Genomic DNA, 19846 nt, shown 5'->3' with positions numbered 1-19846 from the left:
GCGAGCGGGAATGTTCGCCACAGCTGCCTCGGTCGGTGCCGCGATTCCCGCTCAGGCCAGTGTAAAACCATCATTGGCGGATGGAGGCTTGACTGGAATCCCTCCCCCTCCACCGTCCCTTGTCCAATCACCCATCATTGGTAGTGGGACGTGCCAGCGGGAATCACACCAGTCACAACACATCTGGATTAACATGGTGGCGTTACACTGCTGGGAGTTAGCTGCAGAAGCCTGGGGGCCGGAGACCAGGATGGAAATCTCCAGCGACCACGGGCCCTGGAACATCACAGGCAGCAGTGGCTGCTGGACTGTAGACCATGTGGATCTCCCGGGAACGGCAGCTCCGAGGAAGAGGATGCTCCAGCTGTAGGTGGGACTGCCGGACAGTGATGGTCTCTGCTGGGGATAGCGGGTGGGGGAGAGATTACTCTGCTGGGAATAGCGGGGGGTGGGGGTATGGGGCTAAGAGGGGAGCGGGGCAGCTTGGGGGGTGAACTGTCGGGATTGTGGAGGAGCTGAGCTGGTACGGGGCAGGAGGATGGTGAAGGCCAAGCTGGAGCGTGAGGCGGCAGAGGGAGGTTTGTGTAGGTTTGAACGGGCCTGGGGGTGGGGGAAGAGGGGGAAGGGGTTTGTAATGTCTATTGTTGTGTCCTGTGGGGCACAGTCAGGGAATTGGGGTTAGGTCAGGTGATGAGGGTTAAGGGGAGAGTGGGGGTCGGTAGGGTGGGAGGGTGAAGCGGTGCTGAGGGTTGTTGCAGGGGATACGGAGGCAGATTCTGGGGGTCGGCAGAATGTTGGGGGGAGGTTGGGAGTAGGTGGGGTGGGGGTGGCGTCACAAGGGTGGGCTCCCGGGGAAGGTCAGGGCAAGTGTTGCACCTGGGGAGGGGGGGGGTCTCTATGGTACCGGGGGGAGGGGGGGGGTGGGGGTGGCGTCACAAGGGTGGGCCCCCGGGGAAGGTCAGGGCAAGTGTTGCACCTGGGGAGGGGGGGAGGGGGGGGTCTCTATGGTACCGGGGGGGGGGGCGCGGGTGGGAGATGTGACAGGGGAGGAGTAAATTTATTTGACCATGGTTGCTCACAGCGATGCAGAGCGATGTGGTGGAGATCTCAAAATAGGAGCAGCAGCAGGCCATTCGGCTCCTTGAGCCTGCTCTGCCAGTCAATACGATAATAGCTGATCTGCTTGAGCTTAGAGTTCTACATTCTCCATCTACCCCCGATAACCTTTGATTTCCTTGCCTAATAAGAATGTATCTACTCCGCCTTAAACAGGGAAACACCACCACTGTAGGGTGGCATGGTGGCACAGTGGTCAACACTGCTGCCTCACAGCACCAGGAACCCGGGTTCAATTCCGGCCTCGGGTCACTGTCTGTGTGGAGTTTGCACGTTCTCCCCATGTCTGCGTGGGTTTCCTCTGGGTGCTCTGGTTTCCTCCCACCGTTTGAAAGATGTGCGGGTTTGGTACATCGCCGCCAGAGTGTGGCGACTAGGGGAATTTCACAGTAACTTCATTGCAGTGTTAATGCAAGCCTTATTTGTGACTCATAAATAAACTTTCTGGGTGATGGTTCCGTTGCACATCCTCCTGAGTTTTTAAATGCTATAAATTCACTTTGGTTTCTGAGCAAGCTGCTTTTCCCAAGAATTCACATGACTCGAGCTGGACACCTGCTGAGAGTTATTTTGTTTACTTGAGTTGACATAAAAAAATAAACTGATGTTGCCAGACTTTGGACTCCTGCTGATTGGCTGGCCTGGGAGAAGTTCTCACTGAACATTTCATTTTGTACTCAGTGTGTGAGTTGTGCAAACAAAGTGTGAATGAAGACTGATTCTCCCTTTCCCGCCATCACTCCTCCTGTATTGCCTGCAGTCCAGAGTGGCTGTTCACCTTGAGCAGAAAATTCTCACCTCAGTGTAACTCATCTCTATTGAAAGCTAGATAAAGTGAGCTAGCAACAAAGATAGTGTTTCACCAAAGATCCATCAGAAAGTATTTCCAGATAACTGCTGTGACCAATGCTGTCAGATTGACAGCATCAAGACCTTTTAGAACTTTATCTTTTTATAGAGTTCCCTTACGCCAACCTCTGCAGGTATCTTATTTGTCTTGAACTTTGTTCTGTGTGTTGGGATTTTTTAAAAGGGGGAAATCATGACACTTCAGGATTACAAATTGCATGCTAAGCTGGTTAGCTTGGGTAAACTGGGCTTGTTCTCCCTGGAAAGACGGAGAATGAGGGGAGACCTAATAGAGGTGTACAAAATTATGAAGGGTATAGGTAGGGTAAACAGTGGGAAGCTTTTTCCCAGGTTGGAGGTGACGATCACGAGGGGTCACGGCTCAAGGTGAGAGGGGCGAGGTATAACTCAGATATCAGAGGGACGTTTTTTACACAGAGGGTGGTGGGGGCCTGGAATGCGCTGCCAAGTAGGGTGGTGGAGGCAGGCACGCTAGCATCGTTTAAGACTTACCTGGATAGTCACATGAGCACTCTGGGAATGGAGGGATACAAACGAATGGACCAATGAGTTGGCACAGGCTTGGAGGGCCGAAGGGCCTGTTTCCTGTGCTGTACTGTTCTTTGTTCTTTGGTGTTGCAGTATTTGGCATCAAATCTGAACTTGCCACTTGGTATCAGCCGTGGCTCACTCCCACCTTGATCCCAATTTGGGTTCAAATCCCACTCCAGGGCTTGAACACAATATATCAAAGCTGGTGCTCCAATACAGTACTGAGGGAATGCTGCACTGTTGGAGGTGTCATTGTATGGCTGACGAAGATGATTGATGAGGGTAGGGCAATGGATGTTGTCTACATGGACTTCAGTAAGGCCTTTGACAAGGTCCCTCATGGCAGACTGGTGCAGAAGTCGCATGGGATCAGAGATGAGCTGGCAAGGTGGATACAAAACTGGCTCGGTCAAAGAAGACAGAGGGTAGCAGTGGAAGGGTGCATTTCTGAATGGAGGGCTGTGACAAGTGGCGTTCCTCAGGGATCAGTGCTGGGACCTTTGCTGTTTGTAATATATATAAATTGTTTGGAGGAAAATGTAACTGGTTTGATTAGTAAGTTTGTGGATGACACAAAGGTTGGTGGATTTGCGGATAGCGATGAGGACCATCAGAGGATACAGCAGGATATAGGTCAGTTGGAGACTTGGGCAGAGAGATGGCAGATGGAGTTTAATCTGGAAAAATGTGAGGTAATGCATTTTGGAAGGTCTAATACAGATAGGAAATATACAGTAAATGGCAGAACCCTTAAGAGTATTGATAGGCAAAGGGATCTGGGTGTACAGGTACACAGGTCACTGAAAGTGGCAATGCAGTTGGAGAAGGTAGTCAAGAAGGCATACAGCATGCTTGCCTTCATCGGCCGGGGCATTGAGTTTAAAAATTGGCAAGTCATGTTGCAGCTTTATAGAACGTTAGTTAGGCTGCACTTGGAATATAGTATTCAATTCTGGTCGCCACGTTACCAGAAAGATGTGGAGGCTTTGGAGAGGGTACAGAAAAGATTTACCAGGATGTTGCCTGGTATGGAGGGCATTAGCTATGAAGAGAGATTGGAGAAACTTGGTTTGTTCTCACTGGAATGACGGAGATTGAGCGGCGACCTGATAGAAGTCTACAAAATTATGAAAGGCATGGACAGTGGATAGTCATTAGCTTTTTCCCAGGGTGGAAGAGTCAATTACTAGGGGGCATAGGTTTAAGATGCGAGGGGCAAGGTTTAAAGGAGATGTATGTGGCAGATTTTTTACACAGAGGGTGGTGGGTGCCTGGAACTCGCTCCGGGGAGGTAGTGGGAGCAGATACAGTAGTGTCTTTTAAGGGGCGTCTTGACAAATGCATGAATAGGATGGGAATAGAGGGATATGGTCCCCGGAAGGGTAGAGGGTTTTAGTTAAGTCGGGCAGCATAGAGTCATAGAGGTTTACAGCATGGAAACAGGCCCTTCAGCCCAACTTGTCCATGCCGCCTTTTTTAAAAAAAAAAACCCTAAGTTAATCCCAATTGCCCGCATTTGGCCCATATCCCTCGATACCCATCGTACCCATGGTTGGTGCAGGCTTGGAGGGCCGAAGGGCCTGTTCCTGTGCTGTAATTTTCTTTGCTCTTTGAATAAATCCGAGGGCCCGTCTGGGGGCTGTAAAAGATCTCACGGGACTACTTTGAAGAAGGATAAGGGAGTTATCCCTGGCCAATATTTATCCCTCAATCAACATCACAACAACAGATTATTTGGCCATAGTCACATTGCTGTTTGCGTGAGCTTGCTGTGTGTAAATTGGCTGCTGTGTTTTCTACATTACAGCAGTGACGACATTTCAAAAAGTATTTGATTGGTTGTAAACTGCTTTGAGACATCCAGAGTTCTTAAAATGCAAGTTTTTCATAGAATCATAGAAACCCTACAGTGCAGAAGGAGGCCATTCGGCCCATCGAGTCTGCACCGACCACAATCCCACCCAGGCCCTACCCCCACATATTTACCCGCTAATCCACGCATCCCAGGACTCTAAGGAGCAATTTTTAACCTGGCCAATCAACCTAACCCGCACATCTTTGGACTGTGGGAGGAAACCGGAGCATCTGGAGGAAACCCACGCAGACACGAGGAGAATGTGCAAACTCCACACAGACAGTGACCCGAGCCGGGAATCGAACCCGGGACCCTGGAGCTGTGAAGCAGCAGTGCTAACCACTGTGCTACCGTGCCGCCCTTTTGTTTATTTCTACAGAAGCGTGAAGCATTGCAGGTCAAAGCACATCATTGGGGCAGATAAGAATAACTTTATTTTAATTACCATCTAGGCCGTGTATTTCTCCTAAAGTGTTTGACGCCAGCAGAAACTTTGATTCATTTGATCGGACTGACATCCCATCACCTTGCCGATTAAAATAAGTTACCAAACATGTTTCACAAGTTTAAATTAAGTGTAATGCCAACAGGCTCAAGCTGTGAGAATACTGCTAATGTTTCAATCACGAGAAAGTTGCCCTTTTATAATTCAAAACATGGGGAAATTGCATTTGTCTCATGGTTAAATTTCATCGTAAAAATAATTTCATTGTGTTGTTTGCTGGACAGAATTCCTGCAAAGGGATGTTACGATGGTGTAAATCATTGGTGTTTCGATCCAGAGCAAGCTGAGAGTTAGCGCCTGCAAAATGAGTTTTCAACCTCGGGCTAGTTTTTGATGGTCATTTCCTCAGGAGGCTGAGAACATTTGGGTGCACAGCATCCTCGGCTGTCCTGATACAACCCCTGGCCTGGTGATTAGCCATGATGTGGAGATGCCGGCGTTGGACTGGGGTAAATACAGTAAGAAGTTTAACAACGCCAGGTTAAAGTCCAACAGGTTTATTTGGTGGCAAATGCCACTAGCTTTCGGAGCGCTGCCCCTTCGTCAGGTGGAGTGGAGAAATGCTCACATACAGAGACACAAACTCACAAAACTGGTGATTAGCAGCATTGACTAGTGTCGGAATATGCTGCCTGTAACTTCATTGCAGCGTTAATGTAAGCCTACTTGTGACTAATAAATAAATTTTACTGTTTGCTATAGCGTGGTCCTGACTATCCATTCAGAGTGACTTAAATGGTCCCATGGCACTACGCAGAAGTGATGTGGAGATGCCGGCGTTGGACTGGGGTGAACACAGTAAGAAGTCTCACAACACCTTTAACCTGGACTTTAACCTGGTGTTGTGAGACTTCTTACTATGCAGAAGAGCAGGGGAGATCTCCCCAAAGACAATGGGCAGAATTCTCCAGCCACGCTGGTCTAAAACCCGGAAATTCCTGCCCAACCGTTTCACATTCTTCGCAATCCACCCGCTAAAATTCCAGTAGCAGGAGAGATGGGGGAATTCCAGCCAGTATTTATCCCTCAACATTTCTGACATTACATCAAAAAATATTTCAATGGTTGCAAAGTTCTATGGAATGGACTGAGGTTGTGTAGATAAAATCACCAAAGTCCCTGATGACGATAGGCTGCTCTCTCCTTTTGAGGGGGGTTGGGGGGGGGGGGGGGGGGGGGGAGAGCTGACTGGTAGCGATTTAACCTGAGGGTCATCACACCTCAGGCAAGGGGCAAGGTTGAGGAGGGTGGGAAATAGTGCATACATCTGGAAAAATAATTAAGGACCCCACGCACCCCGGACATTCTCTCTTCCACCTCCTTCAGGAAACAGATACAAAAATCTGAGGTCACATACCAACTGACTCAGGAACAGCTTCTTCCCTGCTGCTGTCAGACTTTTGAATGGACCTACCTTGCATTAAGTTGATCTTTCTCTACACCCTAGCTATGACTGTAACACGACATTCTGCACTCTCTTTCGTTTCCTTCTCTATGAACGGTATGCTTTGTCTGTACAACGCGCAAGAAACAATACTTTTCACTGTATGTTCATACATGTGACAATAATAAATCAAATCAAATCACAAAGTGTTGTGAAACATTTTACTAATGACGAATCTGTTGTTTGGTCACCTGCTGTAAGCGTGGGTAAGCCAGGTTATACTTCTCCCAAGAACAGAGCTTGGACGGAAGTTTGATTCTTATTGTAAACTCCAAAGATGAAAGGGTGATTAATGTTGAGGGGGAGACAGGATGAGCTGAGACCTTTGTTCATGACAGGTGTGGATGATTGAGCAGGAAATGTGGCAGATCCCATGTGTAGTGTGGAAGCCAGTGTAGATACATCGGTAAATAAGTTACAAAAAGTCAGGACGAGTCTTTGTTTTTTTGTATTTTAAAATTCTGCGATCAAAAACACATTATGACAGAAGGCGTCTATATACAACAGCCGTTTTTGGTATGATACAGCTTTTAATACAATTGTTGACAATCTGCAAAAACTTGCTTTGTCAAACAAAGCAGACTTCCTCAGACCAGAAGGCAGCTAAGGCACAATTTCTGTGTTTCTTTTTCTCTCTGCTAATGGGAGCATGGGTGCAAAACAGCCAGTGCAATATTTGCTAAATAATCCTCCTACATACAGGAAATTGTACTGGCTTTCACAACTTTGATCCAATGGTCAAATTAATCAGCTTTCAAAACCTCACAAAATATTTTATTACTTTAAATAAATAACAAAATATCTACATCTTTCAACGTGCTGCAAGTCGGAATTAGTCCTTTCATTGTAAATACTTGTTCAGTTTAGAAAATAATCCTCTGCAGGTTTTTTTGCTGCGTATTTGGATCTGTATTAAAACAACCCTCATTTATTCTTTTAAAATTCCGTTTGGCAATCTTCATTCTTTTAAAATAATGGTGTGATCACTAATTCATCAGGAGAGGGAAAAAAATAAGCCAGCACTGACTATCTGACAGCCACACATTTGTTGACATGTAACAAGTGTATCTTTAATAACGCAAAGACCCCTTACTATGGTCTTTGGGCAAGAATTGACCTAATGATGACTAACAAAGTCCGTTGAACAAAATACGTGACAATTTACAAATACGGTGCAGTGAACAGCACCTGAACGTTCACACTCTGTTATCAGAGACATCTGTACAGTACCTTGCAGTTCATTTGGCAAGTTTAACTTCAATTGCGTTGAGCTTTCATGACAAGGAACAGTTTGCATAGATCATACATTCAGCTCAGGTGAGCCAGGCTCAGAGGATATTTCCAGTACCTATGATGTTGAGTAAAATATGCTCCCATACACACGTGAGGTAGCACCCATGGCAGCACACCCTCAGCACAGGAGGGAGAAGGCATTGAGCTAACAGTTTCATGATAATTAATACACAGCATCAATAGCACATCGACTTAAAAATGGACAGCCGGAAACAATTTCTCAGATGTCCAATCTCCCTCCCGCAAAAAGACTCAGTTGTGAAATGTACTTGGCCAACTTGAGGTTTCGAAACTTCACATTAAGATAAGTAGCACAAATTGGAAAAGGATACCTTCTGTTGGTGCCTTGGGGAGTACAGTAATACAGTGTGTGTAATTCATAACAAAGAAAACATGAAGCCCATCCACTATTCAAACCTTTATAGACCAGGATCCACAAAGGGTATTTCTGGTTTCTCAAAAACACTTCTCATTTTCAGTGATTGAGGAGAGGGTAAAGCACCCAAAACACTCTTGAAATCACACTTGGACCTCTGAAAATGAAAGGCTGCATTTCCTGTCTTGCTGCACCCAGATGATGAATTATTTGTGGCCTCATACTGAGCTTGAACATTCTCCAAGTGGCCAGTTTGCGTTCTTTTCTAATCATTGTGGCAGATAGGAGGAGAGATTGACTAGGTTAGGATTGTTTTCACTGGAGTTCAGACGAATGAGGGGGGATCTCATAGAGATTTATAAAATTCTAACAGGTCTAGACAAGGTAGATGCAGGAGGATGTTTTCAATGGTGGGGGGAGTCCAGAACCAGGGGTCGCAGTCTGAGGATTTGGGGAGACCATTCAGGGACGGAGGTGAGGAGACATTTCTTCACCCAAAGAGTGGTGAGCCTGTGGAATTCATTACCACAGGAAGTAGTTGATGCCAAAACATTGAATGTATTCAAGAGGCGGCTGGATACAGCACTTGGGGCGAATGGGATCAAAGGTTATGGGGAGAAAGCAGGATTAGGCTATTGAGTTGGATGATCAGCCATGATCGTAATGAATGGTGGAGCAGGCTCGAAGGGCCAAATGGCCTCCTCCTGCTCCTATCTTCTATGTTAAGTCACTGTATGAACTCAACTTGTTAATCAACTAGGCCACAGATCCATTAATTATCATAATAACATGACCAGAAGCTAATGGCTGAAAATTCTACAAATTCCAGGAAATGCTGACATTGTTAACCTAATGAGGCAGGATCTGAAAGGGCTGGAATCCTGATTATGGGCCCTGGACCCTCTCTCCAAGCGTTCAAGCTGCTATCTTCTCTATTCGTTCTGTTTATTATCATATCTGTTAACAAGTTCAGGACTGGAGCCACCAGGTTAACTGAGTGTTAGAAATTGTGTGTTGCATTGGCATGGTGCAGGGAGTCACCGCTCCTAGTCCCATCAGTGATGACATAAAAATAAATGCCAAAGATGGAGATCTGGAATAAAAACATAACATGTTTGAAATGTCCTGGGGGTGAATTAATTTGTAGGAAGGGAGATGGACAGATGTTTGAAAAGGCACCCTGCAACTGGTAATGTCTAACTATTGCTCACCCCTCCCCCAAGTTGACTAATACGCTGTGCATTTCTTTTTATTCGTTCGTGAGATGTGGGCGTCGCTGGCTGGACCAGCATTTATTACCAATCCCCGAGGGCACTTAAGAGTCAACCACATTGCTGTGGATCTGGAGTCACATGCAGGCCAGACAAGGTAAGGGCGGCAGATTTCCTTCCCCAAAGAACCAGGTGGATTTTTCCAACAATTGACAACGGTTTCATGGTCAACATTAGACTTTTAAACCCAGATGTTTATTGAATTCAAATTTCACCATCTGCCATGGTGAGATTCAAAACTCGGTCCCCAAAACATGACCCGAGGTCTTTGGATTACTAATCCAGTGACATCACGCCACCGCCTCCCCCAGTCTTTCATAAGACCATAAGACATAGGATCAGAATTAGGCCACTCGGCCCATCGAGTCTGCTCCGCCATTCAATCATGGCTGATATTTTTCTCATCCCCATTCTCCTGCCTTTTCCCCATAACCCCTGCTCCCCTTATTAATCAAGAACCTATCTATCTCTGTCTTAAAGACACTCAATCCTGGCCTCCACAGCCTTCTGCGGCAAAGAGTTCCACAGATTCACCACTCTCTGGCTGAAGAATTTCCTCCTCATCTCGGTTTTAAAGGAGCATCCCTTCACTCTGGAGTTGTGCCCTCTGGTTCTAGTTTTCCCTACTATTGGAAACATCCTCTCCACGTCAACTCCATCAGAACTTCAGGAATTCTTCATTTTTCCTTAGTAGCAAAGTTACTGGGTACGAGGAGAATGCTGTGATTCAGAGCAACTTTACTGTCTGAGTGAGGGTTTTTGTCGTCATTGTGGGTTCACACAGAATGTGCTGAGAAATACTTAAAGTAGGAACTCGGTTTGGGTGAGGTGATACTGATATTAAAAATTAACTCTGAATCCATCAAGCGCTTAAAATTACTTAACCATATAAATTATTAACAGGAATACTGACAAGCCTTTTTAGTTCAAGTTAAAATTGGGCAGAGCTTCAGCCGATATTCAGACTAACATTGGCAGGGATCTAATTTGTTCCAGTGTGTTGCAGTAAATAAGCACGTGTGCCAGACTGCCTATTACAGAAAAAGCCCATCAAATAGTAACTTAACCTGCTGACATCAAATACACGTGTAGCTCACTAACTGTTCAAAAGACCTGGAGCCGTCAATAAAATCCTGAACCCCCAGCCCATCAACTCACGTCAAAGAACAATGATTATGCAAACTGTACACGGATGGGACAAGTAGTCGCACTTCCGGGAAACCCTAATCAACACATAAATATTAAAAGGTTACAAACTTTTGGGTTTGTATTAATCTACAGTAGATAATGTTTACTCGGATATAATACATTTTTAGCCACTTTGAATATTTGACCCTTCAGATTTGAATACAAAGGCGCAATTCAGGGGCTTTATTCAAGAAGCTTTCTCATTGAAAGTGCAACGTGGTCAATTTTCTTTTTGCGAAATTTGTTGAAAAGTTTAAAAAAGAAACTCTTAACTTTTAAAAAAGGAATGTATGATCTAAAAGAGAGGCTATGTTACTGCCATGAGAATTTGGACGGACTCCAAAAAAAAATTCAGCTTCAGTGAACTTAGCTCATTTGCTTTGGGGTTGCTAACATAAATTTAACCTACATCGTTTTTCTGAATCTGCTTCCGTGTCCTGGCTGCTCTAATCATCTGTAATGTATTTAGAATAGTCAGTGCTGAGAGCACCATTTCACAAAGTGCGTTCCGACCCATTTACAAGAGCTGCATCTCTCTGTTACAGTAGATGCAACTATGATAATCCAATTTAAATAGTCCCGTTGACAGAAGCTTTAAGACTTTCTACAGCATTTAGGTCAGGTACAGGTAAAGAAGGTAGGAAGTCTGGACTTAGGCCTTTGTTAATAAAGGCAGATTAGTAATAGGATATATATATCAAGCTGCAAAAGCAGCATCTACTCATTAGTCACTGACTAAAATGTTTAAATAAATAGAGTGCTAAAGTTTCCTCCTAGGCTTTCTGTAGAACATGATAATACGACTGTTTCTCTAACAGTGCCAGCACAGCTAACACTCTTCATTCTCTGTTCACATCACTGTCTTCCAGTTTAAATGCACTGCCCTAGCTTTGCCACAAGTCTACAAAGACATCTGGGAACTGTTGCTAAGAACTAACGGCGGCCCCCAACTGCAGAAATGTATCTCACCATCAGGCAATTTGTGTTCTTACGATAACTGGAGGGGTGCATTAGGTGCTACCTCAAGCGCCCATTCAATTTGACAGGCCCCAATTCCGATTTGGGATCCGGGCTCTCTGAACTCCAGGTCGTTTGGCTGCAGCTCTGTAGGACCGGGCAAGAGGTGGGGCCGCTGGCACAAACATCCACAGCTGACCACAAGCTGTTCACCATCGGATCCACCCAGTTCTCCAACTGTGAGCCTGTGAGTGCTGCATTCTCCTTCGCCTGTTCCACCTGGCTTGGAGTTGTGTGTATATTCAAGGCATTATTCAGGCCCTGGTAGCTCTGTTCCATATAGGCATTCTTCGATGGACCACTGTGTAACTTGAGTGCTTCGTCTGCAAAACAAAGGGAGCGAAAAAGCTCAATGAAACATTGGCAAATACTTAAACAGATAGTCATTTGGTATCACGGAACTTGAGAATATTGCTGAAAAACAGACATGTCAAAGCTTTTAATCTTGCACTCATCAGGACACTTCACAAGAAAGAGGAAAACAATAATTTGTACTACATGAGAAGAGAGCATTGATTAGTTGGCAAGTGGATTGTGATTGGTAGATGCATTGCCATGGAAAATGCACCAGTTGATGGTAAACACTTGGCAGTTAACAGACAGTCATCATCAACTAATGCATTCTCCATGACAATGCCTCTACGAATCAGTCTATTTGCCAATAAATCAACATTCTCTTCGCATACATCATTACTCATTGTTTTCCCTTTATATTGGCATCCTTGCAAAGTGTTCTGATGAGTGCAAGACAAAAAGCTTCAAGGGCTGGAATTTTACCGGCACGCCCGCGCCAATTCCGGGGGCAGGCGAGGCTTGAAGAACGGCATTCTCCGTTGGCCTCGGGTGGGATCGTATGAACCTCGGGCCGATGTGCCGGTAAAATTCCGTCCAAGATATCTTTTTTGTTTTAGCAACACTTAAAAACAGAAGTTTTATTGTAATTTGTAGAATTAATCAATAAGATTGCTTTTGATTATAACACATCATTTCATACTTACTACATTTAAAATCCACCATCATTTAGCTCACTTTCATTGCCACCTTGGTCTAGCCTCCAGGAGGTGCTGGGCATGACTACATTCCGCTCCCACCTCCCTAAACAAAGATATATCAGGCAGGGCCTCTTTAACAGAGACGGGTTTGCAGGCTCAGGAACTTTCCTATGTCACACTTCCTATCTCTTTCACAAAAATCACTACTGACATTTGGTGAAACACATGCACGAGAATGTTGTACTTTGCAAACTATTATAACCTGACAATTAGTTACAGCTCCCCATTCGACCTGCAACTTTCTTTGCTTGTATACTCACGAGAAGGCTTCCTCCACATGGGAGCAAGATGGTGGCAGGAAGGGGAATGATGGAAATGAATGCTAGAATCTCCTAGAAGTTGTGTCTTTCTAGCTAAAGAATTGTCAGTGGAGTGGAGGTGGCTATTGTCCATGTCCCAAAGTATTGTTTCGTGTCAGCTCATAGCACTCACATCTGAATCCAAATATTGTGAATTCAAGCTTAATTTCAGAGGCTTGAGCACAAAATTTAGGGTTCCCCTTCAGCCCAGTGCTGAGGGAATGTTGCACTGTCGGAAATTATTAAACAGAGGCCCTGGTTACCATCTCAGATGACATCCCATGGATCTATCTGTAAGAAGGTTAAAGAATCATAGAATCCTACACTACAGAAGGAGGCCATTCGGTCCACCAAGTCTGTACCGACCACAATTCCACCCAGGCCCTATTCCCGTAACCCTCATTTACCCTGCTAATCCCCTTGACACCAGGGTCAACTTAGCATGGCCAATCAACCTAACCTGCACATCTTTGTGGGAGGAAACTGGAGCACCTGGAAGAAACCCACGCAGACACGAGTAGAATGTGCAAACTCCACACAGACAGTGACCAGAGGCCAGAATTGAACCCAGGTCCCTGTGAGGCAGCAGTGCTAACTACTATGGACAGGGGAGGTTGTGTGTGTCCTGGCCAACATTTAACCCTCATCCAACACCGTTACGCAAAATATCCACTCATTTGTCTCTTTGTTGTCTGTGGGACCTTCCTGTAAGCAACTTTACTGTCTCATTTTCCTACACTTCAAAAATACTTCATTGCCTTTAAAGCACTTTAGGAAATGAATGATACTCTAAGAAGCCAATTTTAAAAATATCAATAAAAGCAAATTACTGCGGATGCTGGAATCTGAAACCAAAAGAGAAAATGCTGGAAAATCTCAGCAGGTCTGGCAGCATCTGTAAGGAGAGAAAAGAGCTGACGTTTTGAATCCAGAGGACCCTTGAAAGGCTCGAAACGTCAGCTCTTTTCTCTCCTTACAGATGCTGCCAGACCTGCTGAGATTTTCCAGCGTTTTCTCGCTTTCGGCTAAAAAATATCAAATTATTTGATAATCCTATTTTACACGGAATTCCATTTTTGCAACGCAGGTTACTTCAAATTATTAATAATTATTCAGATTTTTGATAGTATTAAAAACAACTTGGACTGATTTGCGATTACTCAGCTAAGAATGTCAGGCAGCAACATTAATTGACATTGACCATTTGAACACCAAAGCTAGAGTCAGGATTGTTAACTCGAGTTATTATATTTCTTGTCAAAGTGTTTCTCCAATCTCCAAGACAAATTTGCATGTTTAAATTGGGAAGGTGGAATTAAGGGAGAAATTTAACCAGTTTTAATTCTTGCTCTTGGCTTTCAAGCTAAGTTTCCAGCTTCAAAGTACCTGATTCTTGCTGCTTATAATCTTGACCATGCTGACCGCTGTTTAGTCTCTGCCGGCTACTGGGCGTATTCTATCCCACCCGCATTAGCTGGCAAAGCTACAATAGATCAGGTACTGGGTACATGCAAAGGACTGAAGCCAAGTAGATTGGTTCTGTTGTACCTCCAACAAACTGACAACCATGTAGCAGATAATGAATAAATGCAGAAACCTTTAACAATCACAGGTGGCAGTACAGATTATAAATAGCGCTTGTAAAAAAAAACACAACTGCTCCGACTGAGCAAACAAAAATGATTAATCAAATGAGGAGCTCGGAGTCAAATCCGTTACGTTGAAGCAGTGTTTTACCTGCTTCTTCTCTCGTGCTTCTACTACAGTAACAATAGCAGCGGAGATCAATAAAATGATTAACCTGCAATAGTCTTGACCAGGCTGATTCCAGGGATGGTGGGACTGATGTATGAGGAGAGATTGGCTAGGTTAGGATTGTTTTCGCTGGAGTTCAGATGAATGAGGGGGGGATCTCATAGAGACGATAAAATTCTAACAGGACGAGACAGGGAAGATGCAGGGAAGATATTCCCAATGGTGGGGGAGTTCAGAACCAGGGGTCACAGTCTGAGGATTCAGGGTAGACCATTTAGAACGGGGATGGGGAGACATTTCTTCACCCAAAGAGTGGTGAGCCTGTGGAATTCATTACCACAGGAAGTAGTTGATGTCAAAACATTGAATGTATTCAAGAGGCGGCTGGATATAGCACTTGGGGCGAATGGGATCAAAGATTATGGGGAGAAAGCAGGATCAGGCTATTGAGTTGGGCAACAGCCATGATCGTGATGAATGGCAGAACAGGCTCGAGGGGCCGAATGTTCTATGGTTCTATACATACCCCATTTATACCAAGAGGCTCTGTACTGCCAGCTCCAAGATCTGCTGCTTTCAAATTGCTCCAGTGCCCATACAGAGCAGTTTTTGATGCAGCTGGATTAATTTTAAAACAATTGCACATGCATGAGTTTTTAATTCACTGTTTTCACTTTAACGTCACAACGTTCCTCAATGGCTGAGGAAGAATGTACTCTGCTGTAATGTCTCTTCTGACTTCTTAACATGTATCTTTGCCTCAACAACCCCAGCTGATGGCAGCTATGCCTATTGGTCACTCTTGCCTCCAACAACACAGGGCTGCAGTAGATATTGCTAAAATAAACACCTGTTTTTGCGGTATGCAATATCTTGGATCGCAGGAATGACGGACATCTACACTGGAGTTTGATTTATTATTGTCTAGTATACAGAATAAAGAACAAAGAAAATTACAGCACAGGAACAGGCCCTTCGACCCTCCAAGCCTGCACCGACCATGCTGCCCGACTGAACTAAAACCCCCTACCCTTCCGGGGACCATATCCCTCTATTCCCATCCTATTCATGTATTTGTCAAGACGCCCATTAAAAGTCACTATCTTATCTGTTTCTACTACCTCCCCCGGCAACGAGTTCCAGGCGCCCACCACCCTCTGTGTAAAAAATCTGCCTCGCACATCTCCTTTAAACCTTGCCCCTCGCACCTTAAACCTGTGCCCCCTAGTAATTGACTCTTCCACCCTGGGAAAAAGCTTCTGACTATCCACTCTGTCCGTGCCTCTCATAATCTTGCAGACTTCTATCAGGTCGCCCCTCAACCTCCGTCGTTCCAGTGAGAACAAACCAAGTTTCTCCAACCTCTCTTCATAGCTAAAGCCCTCCATACCAGGCAACATCCTGGTAAATCTTTTCTGTACAATGAAAAGTATTGTTTCTTGCGCACTATACAGACACAGCATACCGTTCACAGAGAAGGAAAGGAGAGAGTGCAGAATGTAGTGTTACAGTCATAGCTAGGGTGCAGAGAAAGATCAACCTAGTGTGTGGTAGGTCCATTCAAAAGTCTGACAGCAGCAGCAGGGAAGAAGCTGTTTTTGAGTCGGTTGGTACGTGACTTCAGACTTTTGTATTTTGTTTGAGTGGCGGGAAACTATTAGTGTAAGTGGGGTGGCAGATGAGATCAAGAATATTTTGGTTATATGATTTTAACAGATTACTTCGAGAAAATAGCTCACTCTCTGTTCTATTACTTCAAATTAAATAGTGCAAATTAATGAATCGATTCCATATTAAATTTGGTGCAAGTATGTGTTACTCCAGCGTCGACAGGTATTTTCGTTGTTTCACAACACCAGGTTAAAGTCCAACAGGTTTATTTGGAATCTGGTCCTGACTTTAACCTGGTGTTGTGAGATTTCTTCCTGTGCCCACCCCAGTCCAACGCCGGCATCTCCACATCATTATTTAAAGCAGTGTGTGATACACGGGAGCTGGTATTTTATATTTATTATATATTCTCGAGATTGAAAAACGTGGCCACTGGGTTCCCACAATTCTGGACGTGTGTAAGGAGACAGGTCTCTAATACTGATTGAGTGCTGTACAGGCATCCTTAGTGGATGGTTAAAATGGCTGTTGGGCCTCTTGAATATGATAATATGGAATCTAGTGTCTGTTTAAGGACCCAAAGCGGAAATTGATTGTCCTGAATACAGCAGCTGCCAGGATTAATTAGGGTCCTTAGTGGGACTGCTGGAGGCCACCACTTCAAAGGTAATTTAAAAGAAAAATTTCCCTTAAAGTGGAGCCTGAAGAGCAGGAAAAAAACCTCTTCGACTTTGAAAACTGTTTGGTATCCACAACATTAGGGCCACATTCTATTATCGAGGCTTCAGTAAGCACCTCTTCACAATAATTTATCTGATCTATCAACTGAATTAAATAAATAACCCAAGGGGCGATAAAAAAAATAAAGTTCTTTCCACAAGACACGACTCTATATTGCTGGAAATAAGCAGTCTCTAACTGTCGGGGAGGCGATGGCCTAGTGGTATTATCGCTAGACTATTAATCCAGAAACTCAGCTAATGTTCTGGGGACCCGGGTTCGAATCCCGCCACGGCAGATGGTGGAATTTGAATTCAATAAAAATAACTCTGGAATTAAGAATCTACTGATGACCATGAAACCATTGTCGATTGTTGGAAAAACCCATCTGGTTCACTAATGTCCTTTAAGGAAGGAAATCTGCTGTCCTTACCTGGTTTGGCCTACATGTGACCCCAGAACCCACAGCAATGTGGTTAAATCTCAACTGTCCTCGGACAACTAGGGATGGGCAATAAATGCTGGCCAACCAGCGACACCCATTCTCAAGAATGAATAAAAAAAACTAGAAAAGTGATAATAAAATCTACTTAATCCAGGTTCCAATGTTTCCTGACAGCTTTTGTGATGCGACAAGTAAACTTTACGGTGAAGGAGCAATGCAAAATGATCCAAAGAAGTGACAAAACCTCTGAAAAGCTGCTGTGGCTTTTGGAAAAACTGGTAAAGCGAAATTGGGGTTTGGTTCATTCGAGCTCTGTTACAGTGCGTTGGAGTGCACTGTAGATACAAAAAACAAAAGTAACTTGTTAAGTTTATTACGTTTGTTTGTGATGAATATTTGAGGAGGAACTGTTATTAAATTATTTTTATTACGATTGATGATACTGGGGCAACACAGTGCCATTAGAACCAGCAATTCAGTAGCCATGCCAAAGGCAATGAAGAAGGCATTTTGCTCCCCAAGTGGCTAGATTTGCCACATGGACCAGAAGGTCCCAGAATTAGTCCTAGTTAATTAATCTCAGACCCAAACACGAGCCAAGGTTGGCTCCAAAACACTTGGGCTGCAAAGGGGGCAGGAAAAAGAGTTCCTGGTCGCTGATCACTATTTTAAAATTCTGTGGGTATATTCTGAGTGAGGACAGGTGGTGAACATCATGATCAGTCAGAGTACTAACATGTACAGCCTGGGCTAGAACAACGGCTGCGTGTGTGTGTACGGAACTGCACCCCTGCAAGATTAATGTGATGAGGAGAGGATGAGGGGAGTGAAGAGGAGAGGAATTGTCTTCTTTTAAATTCTACTTGTTAGAATCAGGGGTAGAACAAAAGGACACCTGGAAATGTTATAAAGGACGAGAGTGTTTCAGTTCCGAAGAGGAGCCATTTTGGGCTTGAAGCGTTGACTGTAATTTCGCTCTCCACAGACGCTGCCAGATCTGCTGAGCATTTTCCGTTTTTGTTTCTGAGTTTCAGCATCTGCACTATTCTCTTTTATTGTATCGGGGCGACGCAGCATGGAAGGTTAATTCCCGCCTAATTTAACAGAGTGCTTTCATAGAGGTGATGGCTAGAGGAGGCTAGATTGATATTCTGCAAATGGTTTTCCAGAAAGCAACCGATAATAGGCTGTGATTTAAAACTGAACGCTATGTTGTTGCAAAGTGAGCAGCATGGACAGGCAACTGTTCGGGAATTAGGAGACACAGCTGGGGAAAAGAGTGATATTTCTGGATTGGTAGACAGTGCTGATGAACAATGTGACATAGGGATCAGTGCTGCAACCCAGGCTGCACTGAAATAGATTTGTGAATGGGTGGAGCCAGAGCAAAGCCATGTTGTGTGTAATTCGAAGTTGGAAGATATGGAGCTGTGAAGAAGAATGGAGAAAATGTCAAAAAACAGATCAAGTTGTCAGAAAAGCTGTTGTTGTAGTTTTATGATAGAATGCCTGGTGCAAAAGAATGCAAATGAGAGTATAATGGAGCAAAGGGATTTAACAGCGCAAAGGAATAAGTCATAGTCATACAGTGCAGAAGAGGACCTTTGGCCCATTGAGTTTACAATGACACGCTCACCTAATCCCATGTACCAGCACTTGGCCCATAGTCCTGAATGTTATGATGTGCCAAGTGCTCATCCAGGTACTTTTTAAAGGATGTGAGGCATCCCGCCTCCACCACCCTCCCAGGCAGCGCATTCCAGACTGTCACCATCCTCTGGGTAAAACAGTTTCCCCTCACATCCCCCCTGAACCTCCTCATGAAAAATCATGAAAAGTTAGCTCATAAGTGCAAAAAATAATTGAAATGTAACGGGATGCTAGGCTTCATTACAAGCCATTCAGAACATAAAAATAACAAGGTACTGGTGCAGTGATATAGAGTGCTTGGTCAAACTTCTTTTGGAATAATATAATCTATCCTGGACAACCCCTCCCTGAGGTAGGATATACTGACCTCGGAGAATATCCAGTAACAAGTCACTAGAATGAGACCTGGAATGAAGTAATTGAGTCACGATGGGAGATTGAGGAAACTTGGATTTTATTCTGGCACATGAGGATGTTAATCATAGAAATCATAGAAACATAGAAACCCTCCAGTGCAGAAAGAGGCCATTTGGCCCATCGAGTCTGCACCGACCACAATCCCACCCAGGCCCTACACGCATATCCCTACATATTTACCCGTGGATCCTTCTAACCTACGCATCTCAGGACATTAAGGGGTAATTTTAGCATGGCCAATCAACCTAACCCACACATCTTTGGACTGTGGGAGGAAACCGGAGCACCCGGAGGAAACCCACGCAGACACGAGGAGAATGTGCAAACTCCATATAGACAGTGACCCAAGCCGGGAATCGAACCCAGGTCCCTGGCACTGTGAAGCAGCAGTGCTAACCACTGTGCTACCGTGCTGCCCAAGCGGTGTTAAG

The 19846-nt window shown here is 44.6% G+C and overlaps 1 protein-coding gene across 1 annotated transcript in view; it reads right to left on the bottom strand.

The window, feature by feature from the left end:
* Window positions 1-6782: 6782 nt before the first annotated feature.
* The window catches only part of xylt1 (xylosyltransferase I), a 271771-nt gene continuing 258707 nt past the window's right edge, over window positions 6783-19846 (bottom strand). The window contains exon 11 of the mRNA XM_078240920.1: window positions 6783-11789. Within this exon, the coding sequence (XP_078097046.1) occupies window positions 11467-11789 (323 nt within the window). The 3' untranslated portion in view covers window positions 6783-11466. The remainder of the gene's footprint in view (window positions 11790-19846) is intronic.

The sequence above is a fragment of the Mustelus asterias genome, chromosome 23 (genome assembly GCF_964213995.1).
Source record: "Mustelus asterias chromosome 23, sMusAst1.hap1.1, whole genome shotgun sequence".
Taxonomy (NCBI): Eukaryota; Metazoa; Chordata; class Chondrichthyes; order Carcharhiniformes; family Triakidae; genus Mustelus; species Mustelus asterias.
Note: the sequence above shows the minus strand (reverse complement) of the source record. Positions and strands in the feature narration are given on the sequence as shown.